The sequence below is a fragment of the Taudactylus pleione genome, unplaced genomic scaffold (assembly GCF_031769625.1).
Source record: "Taudactylus pleione unplaced genomic scaffold, aTauple2 ptg000758l, whole genome shotgun sequence".
In the NCBI taxonomy this organism is placed as follows: domain Eukaryota; kingdom Metazoa; phylum Chordata; class Amphibia; order Anura; family Myobatrachidae; genus Taudactylus; species Taudactylus pleione.
This window is the reverse complement of record NW_028285160.1, coordinates 2,341,352-2,366,415: the sequence shown is the minus strand read 5'-3', so window position 1 is coordinate 2,366,415 and position 25,064 is coordinate 2,341,352. Positions and strand designations below refer to the sequence as shown.

Here is a 25,064-nt window from a genome sequence, read left to right as displayed (position 1 = left end):
ATCGATTGTTACCAACTATGCAATGGATGACCGTTAATGGTTTCATCAACCGATGGTCATCTCTTTTTTTTTACTGACTCGTCCGTGGGACAATCAGAACATGGGGGCGGGGCTTCATGGGTGCCGGGGGGTGGGGCTGTGCCCAGTGTCTTGGCACCTTGTAAAAAACAAACAAAAAACATTTGCTTATGCTTAGACACCGATGGAGGGAAACCATCTGGTTCTCTCCCATCGATGGCAAAAGCATTCAACATCAGCTGTAAAACATCGATGTTTACAAATCATCGATGGTCGATGGCCATCCCTACCTGCACTGCAGCATGGTTTTGCCAAGGTATAGTTACTTCTTTTTTTTCCCTCTGCTTTGCTCCCACCAGTGTGCCTTTTGGTTCTCAGCCATGTAAATGATATAACATGTTGTTTTATAAACAGTACCTAATAATAATGTTTCTGTTTTATAGTGAAAGTTTGCCTAGTTTGCTTCGTCTCCCACATCTTATCATCTGCTGTGAGGGAACATGATGCATAATGACATGCTACAACAGGAAGCCGAGCTTTCTGTAATGAAACAGCCTTCCCAGGCACATCACCCTGTACAACTCCTCCTTCCTCCCCAGCCCGACTGCTGCTCAGAGCTGACACACTACTCAGAAAGTACAGGAGACAGGATGGCTGCAAAGAGGAGGGGACGAAGAAGAACCACCACCATGCGTCCAGGGGTAAGAGTACGAAGCCTCATGGGCTAGTACAGGAGTTATATTATGGTAGTATCCCAGCTGGTAACTGCACTTCCGTGTAATGCACAACTAAGTAACATGATGCAATTTTGTGTAAATTTCTTGTGATCTCGTCCTGTGTTTTGACTAACTCGGGTACCAATAGGGCTTCTATTCTTCTCGCTTTACTATTAGTACAACATTGAATAAACTTTTTATTTCTACATATGTTATATATGGTAATATATTCTATATATCCACAGCATTTATGTTGCATTATACATATATGTTCATTTGTTTGACACTTATATTCAATCTATTCCTATTTTGTGACCAGATGAAGCATAATACATACATAATACTGTATTGTTAATCAAAATGAAGGGTTATCATCACATATATACATCACACTAGTATGCTCTGGAAAGTGATAAAGTGGAGAGTAATAAACGACCAACCAATCAGCTCCTAACTGTCATACTGTATTTCAAACACAGCCTGTAACATGACAGTTAGGAGCTGAGTGACTTTGTCGTTTATCACTCTGCAATTTATCACTTTCCAGAGCTTCATACTTCTGCACCTTACCATTTACCTGGTGTAGAACTACACTGAGGTCTTTAAGTGAACACCATACTGATTCTGAGACACACAGGTTGAGCTCTGTAGTCTCTATGGGCCTGATTCACTAACGTACGCAACTACGTATGCAATAGCAATTACACCATGTAATAGTATGCTAATCCATTGCTAATATATTGCAATCGCAATGCCCTCTGAGCACTACACAGGGACGCCCACTTTACTCAACACACATATGTACTGTTTAGCAAGACTGCTAAACCATTGGTATAATCGTGTAGGGACCTTTGAAGAGATTGAGCCTCCCTAGGCAGACTGTGTCTTGAGCCAGTATATTCAGTATGCATGTAGGAGATCACATGGTACGGTAGCCACCTGTTTGGGTGGGAATAATATTACATTATCATATGAGAGGTTCAACCAGATAATACATAGTAATATACGTTTTGGGGTAGGGCAAAATGTGAACTTCCCAAATCAAACATCCTGGAAAGACATCCTCCTATGTCTCACCAGCGTCGTCCCCCTGCATCTCTACAGTGCCATCCTCCCTGCTACTCATCAACGCCATCCCCCCTGCATCTCACTAGCTTCATCCCCCCTGCTATTTCCAATGCCATCCCCCCACCATCTCTTTAGCACCATTTTCCTGTGTTTCACAAGCATCGGACCTCCCTTCTCACCAGGGCCATTCCCGTGTCTTCACTCCAACACCGCCCCCCTGTGTCTCACCAGCTTACCCCTTGTGTCCTTCCAGCAGCTCCCTGCCCCTGTGTCCCCCACCATCAGCTCCCTGCCCCTGTGTCTCCCACCAGCATCTCCTTGCCTCTGTGTCTCCTCTTCCACCAACTGCTTATATCCCCTCCACTTGGGTCCCCCTAGCAGCAGCTCCCTGCCTCTGTGTCTCCTCTCCCACCAGCAGCTTATAACTCCCCACTTGGGTGCCCCTAGTAGCAGCTCCCTGCCCCTGTGTCTCCTGTTCCACCAACAGCTTATCCCCCCCCAGTGTCTCTCTAGGAGCAGCTCCCTGCCCCTGTGTCTCCTCTCACACCAGCAGCTTATCCCGCACCATGTCCCTCTAGCAGCATCTCACCTTCATACCTGCATCTTCATGCCTGCCCTGGCCCCTGCTCCTCTTCACGGTTCCTCAGTGCACTGTGCAGCGTCGGTGATGGCATGACCTCAAATACGCCATGCCGCAAAAGGTGCCGCCAGGATGCAGGCACACAAAGTGAGCGATATGAGGGCTGACCATGGGCGGAGGAGGAAGAAGAATATGTAGCCGAAAACCGAGGATGGGGAGACAGCCACCGCCAGACAGAGTGGTTCTCTGTCTGTGGGACCTCCGTGCAGGGAAGTGCCGAAGGCGTAACTAGTTCCGCCTACTATTATAGGTGACGGAACCCAGTTCCGCCCTGTGCCAGCCCACTTTAACTCCTACCTTACATAGAGCAGCTTACCAAAGCCACAATACCACTCAATGTGCAGGTATCGTTTCAGTCTATAAGATGGTACAACCCCCCAATGTACAATGTTACAATTTCTGGAATTGCGCAGTGGGTGGCGGGCCATAATTATGCAATTTGCTGCAATTTGTGTCATGGAGACCCCGTGCTGCCCACTTCTTTGGGGAGACTGGTTTCCTATGTCGGAAGTCTGGGAGACGACTCTCTTGGACAGTCCAGGAGAGTAGGCAAGTATTTGTAAGTTCACAATTTTACTCTATCTCAGAATCATAACGTTGGTTTGACTTTCTCACAATGACTAATATTTGTTTTATTTATTAACTGTTACATTTACATTCTTATTCAATATTTTTATAGGCCACTGAGCCTATTTTAGAAAATAATCTGGAGATTAGAAAGGTTTAGTAGTAGGGTAGTTGACAGTGTAATTGACAGAGCTTTAAGGGCAGGTCCAATTTAGCTAATGCAGGGGATGTTGATGGGTGACCCTTGTGTGATGCAGAGAGCATGACGCAGCCATTTTTATTAAACTGAACTCAATGATTTTTCCTATCCTCACTTTTTTGTGCATTTGGAATAGTGTATGTTCACCCACTACCTAGGGAAGGTTCCTGAAGGTCAATTTTGAGGGATTTGTATAGACTCGAAAGTATCAAGCCCGATACGCAAGATTCAGCCAGCAGAGTGGACTTACTGTACAGCCGTGGCCAAAAGTTTGGGGAATGAAACAAGTATTGGTTTTCACAAAGTTTGCTGCTTCAGTGTTTTTAGACCTTTTTGTCAGATGTTACTATGGTATACTGAAGTAAAATTACAAGCAATTCATAAGTGTCAAAGGCTTTTATTGACAATTACATTAAGTTTATGCAAAGAGTCAATATTTACAGTATTGACCCTTCTTTTTGAAGACCTCTGCAATTCGCCCTGGCATGCTGTCAATCAACTTCTGGGCCACATACTGACTGATGGATGCCCATTCTTGCCTAATCAATGCTTGGAGTTTGTCAGAATTTGTGGGTTTTTGTTTGTCCACCCGACTCTTGAGGATTGACCACAAGTTCTCAATGGGATTAAGGTCTGGGGAGTTTCCTGGCCATGGATCCAAAATTTCGATGTCTTGTTCCCTGAGCCACTGTAGTTATCACTTTTGCCTTATGGCAAGGTGCTCCATTATGCTGGAAAAGGCATTGTTCGTCACCAACCTGTTCTTGGATGGTTGGGAGAATTTGCTCTTGGAGAATGTTTTGGTACCATTCTTAGGCAAAATTGTGAGTGAGACCACTCCCTTGGCTGAGAAGCAACCCCACACATGAATGTCTCAGGGAGTGGGATCACTCACAATTTTGTCTAAGAACACAGCCATGAATAGAGAATGGTACCAAAACATAAGGCAAAAGTGATAACTAAGTGGCTCGGGGAACAAAACATCGAAATTTTGAGTCCATGGCCAGGAAACTCCCCAGACCTTAATCCCATTGAGAACTCGTGGTCAATCCTCAAGAGTCGGGTGGACAAACAAAAACCCACAAATTCTGACAAACTCCAAGCATTGATTAGGCAAGAATGGGCGGCCATCAGTCAGTATGTGGCCCAGAAGTTGATTGACAGCATGCCAGGGTGAATTGCAGAGGTCTTGAAAAAGAAGGGTCAACACTGCAAATATTGACTCTTTGCATAAACTTAATGTAATTGTCAATAAAAGCCTTTGACACTTATGAAATGCTTGTAATTTTACTTCAGTATACCATAGTAACATCTGACAAAAAGGTCTAAAAACACTGAAGCAGCAAACTTTGTGAAAACCAATACTTGTGTCATTCTCAAAACTTTTCTTATGGCTGTACATTCATATTTTATGTTATTTATGTACTATATCATGGGGATATTGGGAGGAAGTCCAATTCTCTGCACACCTACAAATGCAATATGGTATCTTGCCTCCTTTTCCTTAAACCAGCCCAATAGGGAGGAACAGGTTCTGGATTTACAGTGGGTAACTGTGGAAGTGCCAGCAAGTGCACCCAGCAATTCCACTTGCCACCTATTGGACATGGTTAAATTAGGCCAGAGATTCCCAAGCTTCGCCATTACAGTCCAAGTATTGAGGATATCCATGCTTGACTTCAGATGATTAAATCAAATGGACTGAGGTACTAATTAAGTCATCTGTGCTCAAGCATGGATATCCTTAAAACATGGACTGTAATGGGGGAGTTTGGAAACCTCTGAATTAAGCATTCTAACCTATGTAAAGCTTTTAGGTGGAGATGTATTAAACCTTCTGAAGAGGACAAGTTGAGAAGTTACCCATAGCAATCAGGCTTCTGTGGCTACCTGCAACTACAGCCACACAGAATGAGCCACAGAATTAACAAGTTACAGTCCAAATCCTATATAGGCAAAAAGACCCTTCAGTGCTGTCGGTAAGCAGGTGTCAAGAAGGTTGTTAGCCCCTAAACCTAAGGCTCAAAATACTAATAAAAGGTGGAGACAGCGCTAGATGTATACTTAGAACTTTAAAATATGAACAGCTTGTAAAATGCAAATGCATTTAATAAGTTTGTAGCAAACAGTTACAATATTGACAATAAATGTCATGTGATAAAAGAATGACTTACACAATTAAGACAAGACTGAAGACTGCGAACACCCCAGACTCACAGTTCGTAGTGAAATATTATAAGGACCGACCGTATGGATGTTACCGTCCAGTGTATATTAAATCGTAATGTCACTCAGAGATCCAGTAGTAGCAGAAAGTGTGTTACCAGATGAGGTGGAACGATAGATCAATGCAGTCCTTTAAGCAAGGGAATCTCGTGGATGGTGTTGGGCTGATGGAGGTGTCCACTGAGTAACTTGAGATCTGCAGTGAAGTCTGATTCAGAGTAAAGAATGAAAGGGTCCGGCTGATCATGTACCATGTAGGTTAATGCATTTCGCTAACTTAATGTCACTCGGCTTCCTCAGAAGCATATGGTGGATATGGTGAGACTTTTAATTAGGCAATTAGTTGTAGGTGTGTAACAAATGATGTTAAAGTCAAGCCGTCTAAAAAAAATGAAACTTTAGACCCGAACAATCTCAAAAACCTTTATTCATTAAGCCAGATGATCCACAGATTGAGACTAAATGGGACACCAATGAAGTCATGTGATAGGATTGTCCCGAATCAAATGGTGTGATGAGCAACAGGGACAGGTGTGGGGTGTACACCAGGGTGTTGTCCATCAGCAGAAAGGATGATTATTCACATTCTCCTCCATTATAATCAGCGAGGGCTCCAGAGGTGAGGCTGCAGTGCAGTCCAGAATAGAGGAGCCACACCACCTTCCCTTCCAAACATCGTCGGCCAGGACTCACTTGCAGTTGAATTTTGGATAGCACTGGAGCCACCACTGATTATAATACACCATTAAGATATGTATCAGGTGTGGGGAAGATGTCAATACACTGATAGACAGCTGAAAGGTGATGCCTCATGGTCTCCTCTTTTTGAATTATAGATGGCTGAAATAATTCAGTGACTTATACCCCTTTTCCACTGCTTAAAAAAATGCCATGTATACCCAGGATGCGGCTCAGTGGAATTGGCTACAAGGAAAAAATCCTGGGTCTACTGACCCAGGATTTCTTCCCGGGTATCGAGCAGGGTTTTTAACAGGTAAAACCCAGTAACACTGCAGTGTAAACAGGTTTTACCCTGGGTTTTTTGACCCAGGTAATTCCAAAAGCCACTGATTGGTCCTTCCATGGAGCTGGCTTCTGATGTAATCACCCACAGACCAGAGAAGATGCTTCCACGCTGGGAGAGGCTGTTGAGAGAGGGCCTGGAAGGAGAACTGGGCATACACAGGCATAGCTGGGTGCTGGGCACAGAAAGATCCTGGAAGGAGAGCTGAGGAGAGCTGGAAGTACTCAGGCAGAGCTGGGTGCTGGGCGCAGAGCGGGCCTGGAAGGAGAGTTGAACCTTTGGCACACAGATCAGGAGAGAGAGGGGAGGGCTTGAAATAAGAGCTGGGCACTGGGAACACACAGGCCTAGAAAGCCATTGGAGAGCTGGGTGTGCTGGTCACACAGGTCTGGAGAGAGAAGGTGCTGGGCACAGGTCTGGAGAGGGCTTGGTAGCATGTGGTCTGATGAGGACATCCGGGAGCTCCTAAGCATCAGGGGTGAGGAGGAGATCATGCGTCAAATGGCGGGCACAGTAAGGGTTGCCATTGTGTATCATAACATCACCAAGATACTGGCAAGTCGTAGAATTAAAAGGTCCCAGCAGCAAGTAATAAACAAGTTGAAGTCCATGCGCAAGATGCTTATCAAGGTCCATGACAATAATCGCAAAAAACGCGGTGGGAAAAGGATGGAATGGAAGTACTATGATGCATGTTACTTCATTTTTGGCAACTCTGCAGTAACAAATCCGGTCAGCCTATCATCTTCTTTATCCTGCAACACCAGTAGCACCAGTCAAAAATCGGAGGGGGAATGCAGTCAGTCAAGTCAGCTTCTGCTTCTGATGAACATGACACAAGCGAGCATGATTCTTCGGTTGAGGTGACCACCATTGACATGGAGGACCCACAGACCACCATGACGTAGAGTACCCTATCACAGCGCCCCTGTCCTGAACCAGAGACATCGCAGCCTACCGAGAATCCTACTGCTTAAAAATCGTAAGTATAATAATAAGTATAATAGAAAATTGTTTACAAAACATAAAATGGTATCAGAGTGTAGCAAGCATGCATTTGGGAGTAGGCCAAAAACACATGTATGCTACTTTTACTATGTTCATTTAATATATGCTACGGTCTTCTGTTCATTTGAAACTTAAATTATCCCTTGAACATATATGCACCTACGGGGAATGCAAAGGTCCCAGCAGCAAGTACTAAACAATCAAAGATGTTTACTAAAGTTCACAACCCACAATTTAATAAAAAAAAGAAAATTGATATTAAATAAAAAAACAATATCTCTTGCAGTGGGTAGCTTTTGTGCAGGTGGGAGAATGCCACAAACACATGCATGCTTACACATCTGCTATGTCTATAACGGCAGATTCTAATTTTTATTTTTTTTTTGGTTTACCCCCTTTTCAGTGTTCACCGTTCCTAGTCGCAAGAAAAAAAATGAACAAATCGGAGGAAATGGTGAACGCAATGTCTGGACCAGCTCCGAGAGATGGACTCCGCCATGCAGGCTCATGAAGATGCACGCCAGTTACACTTCCATGAAGCTGAAAAAGAAATGCAGCAATCCTTCATCTCACAGATCTTGACTATGCAAGAATGCCTAACTAGGGAATCCCACAACATACATATGGCGTTCCTGGAGCGCTTAGTAAATAAGAACCCCACACAACCACTATACCAAGCTCCACCCCAGGAGCACCCTTATCCCCAATATAATAAAGGGCAAAGTTTATTGGAACACCGTCAAACCCACAAAACCCAGATTACTCAATCTACAGGCAACTGCCTTAACCCTGCCTGAATAGATGTATGTTTGGCTGAAATTATAATAGTTGATAGTTGTAAAATACAATATTGTATTGTAAAATTTTGTATTATAAAGGAATTAATATTTATCTTATTTTCTAAGGGCTATTTTTTGTATCTCTAAAAAAGAAAATATAAAGACCACTCAATATATGGGCCACTTGAGTGGTAAAACAACAATGATGTTTATGTGTGTTTTAAAAAAAGTGGCTGCAGTAAAGCAGTTTTTATGACCTTTAATATAATGATGTTCAGCAGTATCCTGAATAGTATTGGCATATTGAGATTTCGGTGTGCTAGGTGTGATCTGTCAAATACCTCAGGTCGCTATGTGCTACAGATTTTACGAAACTTATCAATACGTCCTCCCCACTAATCTGGACACTGCATCTATAGTGTACACTACATCACACTCGCACTTATGTTTAAGATAAACACTTGCTTTTATGGTTAACTTGTGTGTGAGTTAACATTTGAGAAATGTATGTGTGTTCTACATTTTTTGGCCAAACATTCTCATTAAAACCAACAGTTTTATTGTAAAAAAAATAACAATAAGTTTTTCGTGTCTTCTGTACCATTGCAGTAAGGTTTGCCACCAGAGTTTCACGTATTGTGTTCTACAGTGTCCTGCACAGTCCACTCAGGGAGAAAAGCTCCTTCTGTATCTCACAAATGTAATGGAGAATATAGCAGGCAGCAAGAACATTGGGCATTAGCTTCAGGTCCACATCGTTACGCTTCATCAAGCAGCTTCAACGTCACTTTAAATGCCCGAAGGCATTCTCCACAACCATCCTGGCAGAACTGAGGGTCTGGGAAAAAGTCATTTTCTCCTGCGACAAGTGGACATGTTGAGTGAAACCCTTCATAAGCCACCACCTCAAAGGGTATGCAGTATCCCCAATCAGGTGTACTGGGATCTCCACCCCATCCACAATCTTTGATTTCTGTAAAGAATAAAAAACAGTATCACTTTTTTGCAGAGGTGGGACAATTTTTTCACATGGGGAATATGTAGATGACTGAATTGTTATGTGTAAATCACGGCGTACTTGTGTTTGGAAATATAAAATGTAATATTGGGTTAGTGGTGCGTATATATCCCGCAGTGCTTTACACATACTACTATCTTGCTAATTAACAACAGTGGCAACATGGCTACTACTTGGAAACACATAATATATAGTAGCTTTATGTCCAAAGTTATGATTACAAGTCACAGCATGGACACTGGATGCCACAGTGATTATTTTCAAAACGATAAGTTTGCAGGCTGACTTGCGGTAACAGTAAAAATGTAAAGTGGTATGTTTGAGTAATGCTGACCTTCACACCAACCATGCTGCCACATTGCACACAGGGTAAATAATAAATAAAATAAAAGTAAAGGGAGCTGAATACACTTTGCCTTCTATAATACATTATTACTACAATAATGTACAACAAAAATTATTCAGATTTGTAGAGTCTTCCATAGCTTTTCACATTTAGAATAACAATTTAAATAAACAAAGTACAGCTATGACAATTTGAACTTAGGAAACAGCCAGCCGTCCTGCTTCTCCTCTGCGAGACTATACAGGACTCACGCATCATGTGTTAGGCCAGGCCATCCCACAAACACATCTGTGTAGCTAGAAAATAATGTTCCAAACCACAAAAAAATAAAAAAGTGTAAAGTGGATATAAAACACACATTGGTAAAAGATGCTTACCAGTATTTGTGGTCTGCTACAGCCTGTAGTACAAAAGAATGCCATCCTTGCGGTTGTAGTAATCTGCCGCGTTGTCAGTGGGGGCGATGATAGAGCTGTGAGTCCTGTCGATGGCACCCGCACACTGGGGATAACCGCGCCTCAGGAAGCCTTGGATGGTGTCATCTAGGCATTCACCTTCAGGCAAGCAGATGAAGCGGTGGTAAAGGTTATCCAGTATTGCCTGCATGTCCTGGTACACAATTCCTGCACACAGTGCTGATGCCAACTTCAAACAAGCAGAAGATTGTGCGGTACTCCCCGGGGTAGCGTACCACCACAGAGCAATCGGTAGCTTCCTTCTCGACTCGATGGGCTTTCTGAAATTGGTCATCTGCATGGTGAGTAGGTCCAGTATATACTGAAACGTAGCACGTGACATCCGGAAGTGTACCATCCACTGCTCATCCTGAAAGGCTTCCACAGTCGCCATGAAAGCCTCTCTGTGCTTGCAGTCTCTGAGCCACATTCTCGGTTGTTTCGCTCTCCTCCTCCATAAATGACACTGCACTAGGCACCACAGTGTCACAAGCTAAATCATGCTCTCAGTAGCAGTGTAAAACAGCAGAAAGCTGCAAACATTCAGGAACTCCGGGCTACACACTGGAAACTCGTTGGTCATTATTGATGCACTGCTGTGAGCTGTCCACACCCCTCCCTTTTTTCCCTTTCTGTGGCCTGAATAAAGGCCATTTTAAATGACATCCACATATTTTGCTGAGCTTACTCATGTTCAGTGGAAACGGAGGCCACCCGGAAAAAACCCGGGACGAGGGTGCAGTGGAAACGGTGTAAAAGCCGACTAAAACCCGGCAAAATACCGGGTAAAAAATCCCAGGACAGACCCGGGATTTTGGTTGAAAAGGGTTATTAGAGTGCCACATGTGCGATCCGTACCACCAGGACTTCAAGAACTCATTTTATGGAATAACGCCACATTATAAATTGTGTTTACACCTATAGTGTTTCTCAACATTTTAATATGACTCACAATGGAGATCCTACTAGTCTCAGTATCATTGGATTAGAATCCATCTTCCCCACCCTCTGAGATGGCGATAGATATAGAAATTTCTGTCGCCAAGAAGTATTGGATGTTTCAAATGAATTCCCTTTAAACTGATGGGTTAAATGAATTAACTGAACTAAAGTCAGTTATTTAATCTGTTAAATATTCCTTTAGGAATTCACAAGATTTTTATATACTCCTTATTAGTATGTACCTTTTATCATAAGTATCCACTTGTTTGTTTAGTTAGGGATTCATGCAATCATGTACGTAACCTTTTGCTATTTACTTATACATAGATTTTTCTTTTAGTACCAAATTGTATTAATTAGATTCCCCTCAACAAAGATCCTTTATATGTGGATAATCAATTACTTTCAGGTATGATCATGTATTTTTGTTATTCTTAATATGTTAGCCATAACATTATTTTATATTTTATTTATTATTAGATTTGTTTATTATGAAGCTGATATTATAAATACAACAGCCTGACATCGACTCAATTAGAACAAATAACAATTCCATTTTTCTTTATTTACAACATCATGATCATGTGATCCTGTGTACTAATTGATCATGTGATCCTGTGTACTAATTGATCATGTGATCCTATGTACTAATTGATCATGTGATCCTGTGTACTGAATTGTTTTGATTATGTGACTATGTCACTGCGCTGCACATTTCGGCCTTCTGTAATTCAAATAGGGGAAGAAGTGGGACATCACCTTTCAGCTGTCTGTCAGTGTGTTGACATCTGCCCCACACGCCCCATACATATCTTAATGGTGTATTATAATAGATGAGGATGTCACCCCTTCTGCTGATGGACAGGACTCCGGTGTCAGCCCCACACCCGTCCCTGTTGCTCATTACACCTTTTGATTTGGGACGAACCGATCACATGATGTTGTTTACATCACATGTCTTCATCCGTGTCCCATTTAGCCTCAATCTATGAATCATCTGGTTTCATGTATAAAGGTTTTACAGATTGTTTGGGTCTAAAGACATTTTTCTAACAGTGAGGATTGCCTTAGTTTGACTTTGTATACATTTTATTTATTGGCTTTCAAAATGATCTGTTACACACCTACAACCTATTGCCTTATTACTACATGGGTACTTAGGTCTGCACCCTCATTATATGCACCATATGTTTCTGAGGAAGTTGATTGACATTAGCTCAGCGAAATGTGTTAAGATAAATAGTACATGAGCAGCCAGCCCCTTTCATTCTTCACTATGGTCAAAGTTTCACTGCAGATCTCAAGTTACTCAGTGGATACCTCCATCAGCCCAACACCATCCACGAGATTCCCTTGCTAAAGGACTGCACAGATTTATCATTCCACTTTATCTGATAACACAGTTTCTGCTAAACTGTATCTCCGAGTGACATTCAGATTGAATATATATACTGGACCTAATAACTATAAGGCCGGTCCTTATAATATTCACTACGAACTGTGATTTCAATAGGAGTCGGGGCTGTTTGCAGTCTACATTCTTCTCTCTTTTATCACATGGTATTTATTGTCAATGTTTTAACTGTTTTTTAATTAATTAGCATTTTACAAGCCGCCTAATAATATTTTACAGTTCTAAGTATCCCCCTAGTGCTGTCTCCATCTTTTATTACATCCCAAATCCTCTTTGGTGACATCACGAGTCTCAGTTTGCACTGATGTGCCTAGATTGTTGCCTGCCCATGCACGATTCTGGTATTTGCAGAGGATGGGAAGCATGCTACGGGTGATAGCAGTCCTTGCTCAGTATGGAGAAGACTTGCCAAGTTTTGCAAAGTGGCGTGAAAACTTATATTTTCAGACCAAGGTTACTAAAATGAGGTAAAGGGGTGGAGAGAGGGTCCTTGCCTTGCAGGGGAGACGTTGATCAGATCTTGTCCTACATATTTACTGGAATGCATTTCCACACTTTATCAGAAAATAGAGCTGGGTACACAATGGGCCCACTTGCGTAATCGTCCGGTTGGACGTGCAGCGCGATGTTGCAAGCGGCTGCGGAAGCGCGCATATTGGCCTACACACTGCGCGATGCAGCCGATATATCATTACGATTAGGCCGGAAATTACATATTGTGCCAATATCGTCTCCGTGTGTACCCAGCTTTAGTTATCTATTGTATTTGCCCAATCTTAAAATAAAAATCTGCAACAAAGGCCTTGATGTCCCCTTACACTCACGATTGATTTCATTTAGTGGCTAAACAGACCAGTATTTTAGGACAAAAATAGTAACCTTTAATGCAATGTGTAAGTCCCTTGAGTTTGGGGGTATGAAGTATATTAGAGGGGTGTAGTAGGTTCAATTCCCGACAGCGGCAGCTCGGCAAGTGTGAAAATCCCGATCGCCCCTAAGGTAAGTATCACTAACCTAATTCCCCCCTTACCCTAACCCTTCCTTAGGGGTGCCTAACCCTAACCTCCCCCCAAGTGCCTAACCCTAACCCCCCCTTCCCCGCCGCTAAAACCTAAGTCCCCCGGGGGGTGCCTAACCCTTTCCTCCCCCCTTACCCTAGCCTAACCCTAACCTCCCAGGGGGGGTGCATAACCCTAAGTCCTCCCTGGGAGCCCTAAACCTAACCCTCCCCTCCCCCGTGTCTTTCTGCGCCCGGCGCCCGGCATCACTTCGATCGGAATGCCGGGCGTCAGTCTTCCGGCGTCTGGTTAATGACAGGCGTCTGGAAGCCGGGCAGTCGGGATTTAGACCATCGGCTTCCAAACTACATCCCTATTAAAGTACCATTAGCCCTATATGTGTAAAGTGTATTTGAATGTGCTTGTCACAAATACTTGTCTTAGTGGAATGATACCATAGACAATGCTAATAATCAGAAGGGATGCTAAATCAGCCCCAGCCCAAGACTGCAGCTATGTCCACACACAATCTGGCTCACGGGATGAGCAGGGGAACAAGGAGTACATGAGGGGGAACATATGAAAAGAGATGACCAACTGTCAAAAAGGAACTGTTAAACTAGAGAGCGTGAGAGGAGCTGCCCTTTCCGGTGACAGGTGCTGATCCATAGCAAGGCTGGACGGACTAGGCAATCCCAGTGGTGCAGGGATCAGGGGAGGAGCACAAGCTAAAGTCCCACACTGAGTTTAACTGTGACATCCCAGGCAAGAGATGGCCATGGAAGCGCAGATCTCCAAAGGTTGTGACAAGAGGTGGATATTTCCTCTACAAATGTGAACTGGACTTGGAGGCAAACGAGAGTCAGGTCTGAGGCAATTATATACAGGGGCAAAAAAATCACCTTCTGTTAAGGCACAGAGGGGTAGATGTATGCAGCAGTGAAAAGAGTGGAGAAGTGTGTCAGTGGAGAAGTTACCCATGGCACCAAATCAGCTTCTACCTATCATTTTATAGAATGTATTTGATAAATGCAACCTCAAAACTGATTGGTTGCCATGGGCAACGTCTCTGCTGGCACACTTACTCACTCTTTTCACTGCTTCATACATCTACCCCAGAGTTCTGGACAGACCCCAGGTGGGGCACACTGATTAGTCAATTGGAGTCAAAAGCTCCCTTCAAGGCTTAAGCATGGAAGTGCTATAGAGACACTGTGAAAACTAATAGGGTTATCAAACTAAATTACTGCTGCATTCCCACTGATAAACCCATAAGCTGCAGTTACTAGACAGATGCACTAATATCATATAGGGGCCTATGCAGGAGCGTCTTAAGAGAGGAGGGGGTCCGTGTGCACTTCCCGTGCGGGGCCCCCTCCTCTCTCCCCGGTGGCTGGCCAGCCAACTGACGTGGCTGGCCAGCCACTGGAGCCTTAGTAGACTCCGGGCACTAGAGTGTGCCTGGAGTATACTGCGCATATGCAAAACACCGGAAAAATGGCTGTGGCGGCCTTTTTCTGGTGTTCTGAGCAGCGCTGAGACCCGCCGCGGGACCATGGACAGGCAAGTTTAAAATAATATGGGTGCAGTGTGTGCAATGCAGGGCCCCCCTGCACCCAGGGGCCCGTGTGCCCCGCACACACTGCACCCATTATAGATACACCACTGGACCACTAGGGGGGGTTAGGGTTAGGCACCCCCGCTGGCGGGTTAGGTTTAGGGTGCTGGGAGGGGGGTTAGGTTTAGGCACTAACGGGGTGGAGGTTAGGGTTAGGCACTAGGGGGTGAGGTTAGGGTTAGAAGGGGTAGTGAGAATCGCACAGGACTAATATTAAATACCACTCTTGGGTCCACTGGACCAAGAGTAGGTATAAATCTTTGTATTTAATTAGACCAACTTGTATATTTTTATTGCCACAAAAAAGTGAATGTGTTGGTGGTGCTCCCCAGAGTCAGATAAACACTTATTTGAAAACAAAGAAAAAGACTCTTAGTTGGGGGCACTAATGAATTTAGTCATATAGAGTAGTGCCCCCAACTAAGAGTCTTCTTTTTCTTTGTTTTCAAACCACTAAAGGAGGATTAGGTTACTTACCAGCCCCAGTCGGGAATTAGGTCCGTCGGGTTCCCGCTGTCGGTATTTGATCCGGCGGCTATTCATCCGCCAGCATTAAATACTGATTCCATTGAACACAAGTAAGAGTGTCATTTGATAAATAGGGGGGCTGGGGTAGTAAATGTTTGAAATATTCTCTGTTGTATTAGTATTAGCTGTTTAAGCACAAGAGATACAATTTAGCATTTTATATAAACTATCCTGGTAAAGGAAGGACAAGTCAATGATACTTAACTGTAAGTGGAATTCTTAAATTTGATGATGTTATATTGTTGAATTTATTACCTTTTGGTCCAATCCTGCACATGTGGATGAAATGAGATCCTGTAAAATAAAGATTAACATTGTTTTTATAAGATTGTGTACTTTTTTTATATCCTGTGACAAAGGGGTCCATTCATCAGTACTTAATTCTACAAAAGCAGCTGAAAATTAAAATTTTTACCTACTTTTGTAGAATTTAAGGTCGGGAATATTCATTCTAAAGGTAACAAATGAGATATCACTGATATCTCCTGCTTACCTTTCAGCCCTGATCTGTCCCGCTGTCATCATACACTAGGATAAATTTACTAAAGTGAGAGTTTTTAGAAGTGAGTTTTAGAAGTGATGTTGCCTTCTAGCTATTATTCTGATTGGTTTCTATGGGCAACATCTCTTCTAAAACTCACTTCTAAAAACTCTCACTTTAGTAAATTTACCCCTAGAATGGGGACCTAAATTCATCATGCTCTGGAAATATTATATTTTCGAAGCTTGACTGCAGAAAGGGAAGGAGTATTGGCTTTGTGCGCCTCCGTGTAGTCCTGTTCAAGCAGGCACACTAGCACTTGCAGAGTCAAGCTGGCCACACACTAGACCAACTTACATCCAACCAACCAAATAGTTGATTGGTTGGAATGAAAATCTGGTAAGTTATGAAAGCAAATGACAATCAGCAATTTGCTCCCAAATGCCAGAAAATGGACAAAAACTGTTGTTTGAACAAATTGTTTAGATCAAACATTTAACAAATTTGTCTGATAACCATTTTCATCTGTTTTCTGGCGTTTAGGAGCAAATTGCTGATCATCAGTTACTCCCATACCTTACCAGATTTTCATTCCAACCAATCAGCTAGTTGGATGGTTGGATGAAAGTTGGTCTAGTGTGTGGCCAGCTTTAGAAAGAGATTGTGGAGACAGCTGATTTTTGGATTAGCTGTCTCCACACCTGAGCAGTGTTGATTTGCTCCAGTGAATATGCATCCACTGCTGCTACTCGCAGCGAGTTGGATACTTAATTATTGGGGGGTGCTTGGCCCCCGATAATTAAAACGGTGAATGGACCCCATAGATACATATCATAGGGCCTGATTCAGACTCACTCGCGAGCGGCTGTCCGCTCGCAAGTGGGTCGATGTTCTGCACTGAGCATGCGCACGACGGAGGGAGCTCCGTCGTGCGCATGCGCCAGACGCGACGAGCGAAGGACTTTCCTTCGCTCGTTGTGTCTGATCAAAGGGGGCGTGCTGGCGATGTTGATTGACAGCATGCCCCCTTTGGTGGGCGTGCCGGGGGCGTTCCTAAGGGAACGCCTACCGTCAGAAGCCGGCCCACTGACATCACTAGTGATGTCAGTGGGAGTGATTTGGGCTCTGATAGAGCCAAAATCACTCCGGGCCTTGCGGTTGAAAACCTCAACCGCAGGCTCCGGCTCGCAGTTTCGATGGTCGCGATGGTCAAGACCATCGCGGCCATCAAACTGCACGCTTGTATAGGCTGTGGGTGGTGACCCACAGCTATACGAGCGTCCAGGAGGACGCTCCATAGTTATGGAGGACGGCCCTCATTCAGAGCGTGCGCTCTGCTCAGAGCGTACGGCTCTGAATGAGGGCCATTGCTCATAATTAATTCACCAGGGTTACCCAAGCCAACCCTGGGCGGATCCTCAATTAAAGGAAGGTTTGGGTGGAGGCATTACCTTAACTATTACTATTATCAGCTGACATCTGTAGTTTAATTAACTCACAGAATATTGAGAGAGCAGGGATCACAAATAAAAAGAGTGGTACTACTGTGTAAGGAAGTTTAACTTCTGCCTACAGTAGGTACTTCTAGTTTGCAAACATGCATTTTATCTATGCACTCTCCTAAGGGCTCCATTTAAGAACAAGTCATAAACCTTTTAGCACTCATTTCTGATTATGAGCCGGCACAGGTTGAAGTACTATGTACATATGCAGATGACAGTCGCACATGAACATTTTTCAGAACTCGTTGCCGTCAGCGGCAGGGCCGGATTAACAATGGGCCGGGTGGAGCTGCAGCTCCAGGCCCCATATCAAAATAGGCCCACCGCAACTGCTGTGCTGCACTGGAGACAGGAAAAAAAATTCTCCTGTTATAGTTTGCAAGCAGCCGCCGGAGGCCTCACCCAGTCAAACCGCTAACCCTAACACCTCCCTCCACCACCGCGGCCGCCCGCCGGAGATTGAATGTACTGGGAATAACAAATTTGTTGATGGCGGCTCAGTAGAAGGCTGCGCAAGCCCTCCCTGTGCCGTACAGTTCCTCTCTCTACACCTCCCCTGCGCCATGATGTCATGCCGTGTGATACAAGCGCCGCCCCACCACCGTGCAGAATAGCTGCTGTTGTAGCGCCGCGGGCCGCGGTCAAGCTCAGCTCCGGGAAGTCGGCAGTCTGGTGATTGTTGTGACTGAGGCTGAGCTAACTAGCAGCCCTTCAGGCTGTTTATGATGATCGGGGACAGCATATTGGCTGCTGCTGCAGCTGATGGTCTTGAACTAGTTGTCCGTGTCCTGCAGTGCCCTGGAAAAAGGTATGCTCATTCTGCCACTAACTGACTGAAGATTTCACTGATTATAGTTTTTTATGTTTTTACTTGTTGTGGTAAATGTGTATAATATATATATATATATATATATATATATATATACACACACACACATATACACACACACAGTATGTGTATTTATGTATTTAAATATATATGTACAATATATATGCTTGGCTCTGCCTTCTCTCTTACTGACCCCTCCTCCTTTCATCTGTGTTCCCCCCTCATCGCAGCACCATCCTGATCTCCCTACCCTTTGTCGTTGCGACTCTGGCTCCCCCTCCCCAACAGTTCTGTCCAGCCCCCAGCTCCCCCATTCTGGCTCCTACCCGACACCCCCTCCCCCGATCACAGCTCTGTGATGCCCTGGCTCCACCCACCTTCCTCCTGCTCCCATACTTGTGTGTGTATATACATTTATAGATATATATGCATATACTGCACTATATATATATATATATATATATATGTGTGTGTGTGTGTATATATATATATATATATATATATATATATATAAATAGTAATATAGACAGACACATACACACACACACACAGATACAAATATACAATTTCCAGCACTTGAACTATATGCACGTAGCATACAAAAAACAGATATCTTTTGGCAGCACTCTGGAACTTAGAGTAAAAAGAACGTTATGGGCAAAACACGAGTCCCAGAGTGCCACAGAAAGATATTTGTGTGTATATGTATAAATATAGCAAACTGCTATTCTTGAGTAATGCGCTAAATAAAGGGCTTTAAAATGTTGAAACATCTGAAAATGCTGTGCTGAGGCCATGATTCAGAGCCGGACACTCTGAAAGAGCGTTCGCTCTGAATCTGGGCGTTTTTGTTTTTTGTTTTTTTTTGGAGGCCACTCGCATAGCTGTGGGTGACCACACACAGCTATTGCGAGCGGCCAGGATGATGGTCGCGATGGTCAAGACCTTCGCGACCATCTAGCTTGTGACGAGACCCTTGTGGTAGTCTCGTCGCCGCAAGCCCCAGAGAGCTTCCGGGTCTATTAGAGCCAGAAGCTCTCCCACTGATATCACTGGTGATGTCAGTGGGGCCACCCATAAACAGCAGGCGTTCGCTTGGGAACGCCTCAGTTTGTGTAGCCACCCCCCGGCCACGCCTACAAAACGGGGTGAGCTGTCAATCAACATCGATAGCCGCCCCTTTTGTAATGAGCCACGGAGCGAGTGCTTTTTGCACTCGCTCTGGGGCTCGCGCAGTGCGCACTGGGTCACCATCAACCCGCTTGCAAGCGGGTCTGAATCAGGCCCTGAGTCTCCATTTATGTTCCTGGAGTGCCGGCGTGCATTGTATTACTTATGAAGTTGCATCATTTGAAAGTCACCCAGTAAAGTTATTTCTGCCAGTTTCAGTGAGTGCCAACATGACTGATTTTATATTATAGTATATTAACCAATTCTGCCCTTAAAATATGCAAAAGTGCTGTTTTTACATGTTTAAGGGCAGAATTAAGTTTCCTTCTGATGTATCCTAGAGGAAAGCAGGAGATATTAGAGATATCTCCTGCTTTCTGTCCGTCGGTTCCCACAGCAGCTATTCACATAGTTTTTTATGAGAAGGGTATTTAAAAAATCCACAAAGTGAAGCTTTGCAGATATTGCTTGCTAGGGCTAATGCCATCTTCAGATGGCGTCAGCCCATTACCTGCTGTGGGGCTATCCTGCTAAAAAGCGATTTGCAGCTTTTGCCACATTGTACAGCTGGAAAGTTGCAGTAGCCTCAGGACGGTCAGTAGATATAAGTAAAGTGATCACGGTCATTTTGCGTCAATATGGATTTTTAATTTTCAGGGGCAGACTAGGATATTGACACCTTTTGGTCGGTATCCTAACTCTCCCCCTCTCCCTACCCCAGCCCTGACTCTTTCTCCCTGGTGCCTACACCTAGCCTCCCCCCCTTCCCGCATCTTAAATCTAACCCTCCACCCTTAATGCCTAACTCTAACCCTTCCCCTTACTGCCTAACCCCTAACTCTCCCCCTACTACCTAACCCCTAACCCTCACTCTAACCCCGTTACTTACCTTCAGGATCCTGGCGGTCAGGAGGCCAGCGCTGGTATTCTGACAAGTGTCGGGATTCCGGCGTCGGCATTCTAAACGACGGAATTCCTGCAGTCTGTATTATGACTGCATCCCATTTTAATAAATATGCCCTTATAGCCATATAGAGAGTTTTCAAATTCATGACATCACTAAGTGACCCGTATGCTCTTTAGTAGAGGGGTTTCACATTTACGCCATTATTAAGTGCCATTTTTCTTTTTTGTCATATTACGGACATGTTAACAAGGAGTGTTTTACCTTTGTTCCTTTGTAGCCTCTCACACTACACTATCGATATAAGCGAAATTGGGAGGGTAAGTTAGGTTTCAGAAGGTAGGTGCTAGTCACACGGTACAGTACAGGCCACACCTCCATAATACTGGTCACACACCCCACATCACTAACAGCCCCTTCTTGCTAGGCACGCAATAGGCCCTTCATAAATTTCAGCTCCAGGCCCATGTGGACCTTAATCTGGCACTGGTCAGCGGTAAGGTGCGTACACACTGGGCGATCAGGAAAGACAGTACGATTACAACATCATAATCGTACAGTCGTTTCTTATCCCCTGTAGTGCCTACACTGAGCGATCAGTCATTCAGTGTAGGCTCCCTCCCTCATCACTGAACATGCACAATCTGTCGTTATCGACAGATTGTGCTGCATGTTCAGGCGATGGACAATGTCAGAAACGACCAGCGGGAGCGTGCATCGCTGGTCATTTCCGTCATTATACTAGTGCACGAATTGTGCATGATTACTGAGCGATTGCACGATTACGATGTCGTAATCGTGCAAGCACTTAGTAATATCGCCCAGTGTGTACGCACCATTAGACTGCCAGCAGATGATGATGTGGAGAAGGGAGACACTGCTGGATCTTGCCAGACAGATAAGATATTAAATACTGGCAGCATTATTCATAAGTTTCACTGCAAAATTAAACTAAATATTCCGCTGCCAATCAGTTACAATTCTTAAATGGAGCCCTTAGTGGTATACAATGGTGAGTGGGTGTTACTGTGCTCATTGTGTATGCTGAATGTAATGTAAGTGGGAGCTGCCATGTCACAAAAGGTGTCCAGCCTTTAGTTGATAGCTGGAGGCAAAACATTTGGGGAAGACACAGTGCTGCACCTGTGACCTGATGGAGTACTAATGTAATGTGTTTATGTTGTGATAGTTGTGGTTTGAAGATGTTTATTAAGTTTCATGTGATTTGCAAAGAAAAACAGAGAAGAAAACACATACACTTATCAGTTCAAATTGGTTCACTGTAGCAAATCTTTGCACTCAGTTGCACTGACAGTCATACTAGCAAGAGACATTTAATTCCAGATTAACTGAATGTGCATATATTCTCCTGTATTTACAGGAGCCTTCCAGCTAGTCAGTGTGAGAGGTGCTGGGTTCAAGTCCTGTATATGACTGTTAAGAAATGTATGATTTAAAATAAAGGGGATGTAGTCGGCATCCCAGAGGTCAGGATGCCGGCGGTCAGAATACTGGCTCCGTAATCCCGACAACAGTTGGAATCCCGGCTCCAGAAACCTGAGTGCTAACATCCCGCATTAGGATTAGTGAGAGGGTTAGGGTTAAGGGCTAGGGTTAGGCACTAGAGCAGGGGTCTTCAACCTTTAAGACAATGTGGGCAACATTAAAAAATTAAACAAAGCCCGAGGGCCACTAAGCTATAAGCCACACAGTAGCACAATCTTGACTCAACCAATTCACATGACACCACATAGTCATGTCCCTTATGACACACAGCAGTGCCCCTTTTACACAATGCCCACATTTGTGCCCCTTATACACAATGCCCACAGTAGTAGTGCCCCTTACACATAATGCCCACAGCAGTAGTGCACCCTAATGCAATGCCCACTGTAGTGGTGCACCTTATGCAATGCCCCTTATGCAGTGCCCCCAGTAGTGGTAGTACCCCTTATTCAGTGCCCCCAGTAGTGCTACCCCTTATGTAGAGCCCACAGTGGTAATTCCCCTTATGCAGTGTCCCCAGTAGTGGTAGTGCCCCTTATGTTGTGCCTTTAGGAGTGGTGCCCCTTATGCAGTGCCCCTATGCAATGCCCCCATTAGTGGTGCCCCAAAATTAGTGCTCCCAGCAGTAATGCCCCAAGTACTAGTGCCCCTAACAAAAATGCCCCCTAGTGGTAGTGCCCCTAATAGTAATCCCCCCTAGTAGTAGTGTCCCTAATAGTAATGACCTCTAGTAGTAGTGCCCCCAATAGTAATGCCCCTAGCACTAGTGCCCCTACTAGAAATGCCCCCTAGTAGTAGTGCTCCTAATAGAACTGCCCCTAGTAGTAGTGCCCCTAATAGTAATGCCTCCTAGTAATGTTCCCCCAGTAGTTAAGCCGCTTACAAAAAAAAAATACTACTACTTACTTAAACCCCGCTCCTGCATCTGCTGCCTCTGGTCTGCCCGGCTGCTCTTCTGTCTGAACTATGGGAGAGACATCATGACGTCTCTCCCATAGTGCACTGCACACACTGCGGGAGCCGGAAGCTCAGGAGTGAGCTCCAGCCTCCGGCTGGTGGTGCAGTGCATGTAGGGAGCCGGGCGCCTGGTAACAAAATCTCAGCGGGCGCCCAGCAAATGGAGCCTGTTGGCTGGCTGCAGTGAACAGTTCCCCCCCAGTCGGCGGGTGACCCAACAGAGCTCCATGGGCCATGGGTTGAAGACCCCTGCACTAGAGGGCTGGTCAGGGTTAGGTTGCAGAGGGGAAGGGTTAGGCTGCGGGAGGGGAGGGTTAGGTTTAGGCTGCGGGAAAGGTGGGTTAAGGTTAGGGGGAGGGTTGGGGGTTAGAGTTAGGACACTTCCCTAATCTTCTGACCGCCAGCATCCCGACCACCGAGAACTCGTACCCAACTCAAATAAAGGATATTGTAACTTAATGACAAAGAGCTCATCAGTTAAGTACATGAATGTCGTATAAGATGACTGGTATCCAAATCCATTTTCTTTGAGTGTTTGTAAAGTATAGATGCTCATCACTGTACGGGTCACACCAGATTTGTCATGCCCCTTTCCCATGAGTGCACGCCCCTTTTTGGACGCACATCTTATTTTCCTTTTTGAAAAATGATGGAGAATGATGGAGGAGGAGCAATGCTTTCTGGCCCAGGGCACCAAATGTCTGGTTACGGCTCTGTACGGCCTGCTAATATATCCTTGGGTAGTGTTTGTCCATTCTGGATAATATCCACATGGAGTAAAGTAAGCATTATTGGCTTACTATTACTACCAATTTTATTAAATGTGACCGCATTTGATACAATGTTATGGATTGATATAAACATTTATACAGTGTTACTCTATATTTATATCTTTACATGCATTACCTGGTGAAGTGCCAGATCTATTTGGGTAACAACCATATGTAATAAAGAAACCTTTATTTGCTTATTAGTAAGCTAATTTAGTGTGAGTGTATTGCAGACAAGCCTGGGAACGAATAAATGTATATTTGCAGTGTTACATACATTATATAATATTTTCTACTTTTGCCTGTAATCCCAGCAAATGCCCCACATACATTATCTAATCAGAGTGACCGTCTGCTCAATGCATGCAATCTGAATGTAATGTGCTTTGGCTCAGTATACTTTTTTTGTTATTTGCTATTAATCAGAGAAGTGATTCACATTAACAATCACTGCACTTCTTACACTTTGCCAGGATGGGCTCCTTTGGGAGCCTCTGGGCCTGATTCAGACCTGCTCACGAGCGCTAGTGATGTCAGTGGGAGTGCTTTTAGCTCTGATAGAGCCAAAAGCACTCCTGGGCTTGCAGCAGCGAGACCCTACCGCAGGGTCTCGTCGCAAGCCCGATGGTCAAGATGGCCTTGACCATCGCGACCATCATTTTGGTCGCTCGCTATAGCTGTGGGTGGTCACCCACAGCTATGCGAGTGGCCAGGAGGCCGCTCCAAAAAGGAGCAGGGACGGCCCTGATTCAGAGCGAGCGCTCTGTCAGAGCGTCCGGCTCTGAATCAGGGCCACTGTCTCTTAAGTGTATTTAATACATAATTGATAAATATGCACCTAAAATGGTACCGTGCTGCACATTTGGTGGTCCTGTCCATACATCCAATACATGAGAAATACATGATCTGACCTGATATCCCATCTTTCCAAATTTCTGATACCTCTCTATACTCCTTGCTCCATATTGCTAATCCTCCCAACTTGTGCCTACATCAAAAACGTATTAGTGCAGCCACCTGCAAGTCTTAAGGGGCCTATCCATTAGACGACTTTTTTAACGATCCGACTAAAACCGTCCGGTTTTGGTCGGATTGTTCAGAAAGTCATCTAATGGATAGCCGGCAATGACCAGCGATGCGAGTGCATACTGGGTCCTTGCCAACACCGACTATATGTGGAACATGTTTGTCAACCAGACGATGATCGTCAGGTTCCACATGTTCTCAGATAGGAGGTCGGTCTCCTGCACTGAATGACGTTCAGTAAACGCCGTTCAGTGCGGGCACCACACCTAGGCGACCTGAAGGACTGAACACTAGTCGTTCAGTTTTTCAGGTCGCCTAATGGATAGGCCCCTTTAGCTCACCCATCCCTAGCAGC

At 44.5% G+C, this 25,064-nt stretch overlaps 1 protein-coding gene across 2 annotated transcripts in view; it reads left to right on the top strand.

The window, feature by feature from the left end:
- The first annotated feature begins 292 nt into the window (after window positions 1-292).
- Window positions 293-25,064, top strand: part of LOC148476983 (ATP-binding cassette sub-family B member 5-like) — a 118,445-nt gene continuing 93,673 nt past the window's right edge. For both annotated transcript variants that reach the window (XM_088457391.1, XM_088457390.1), the window contains exons 1-2: window positions 293-334; window positions 462-719. In XM_088457391.1, coding sequence (XP_088313517.1) covers window positions 519-719 — 201 coding nt within the window. In that variant the 5' untranslated portion in view covers window positions 293-334; window positions 462-518. The remainder of the gene's footprint in view (window positions 335-461; window positions 720-25,064) is intronic.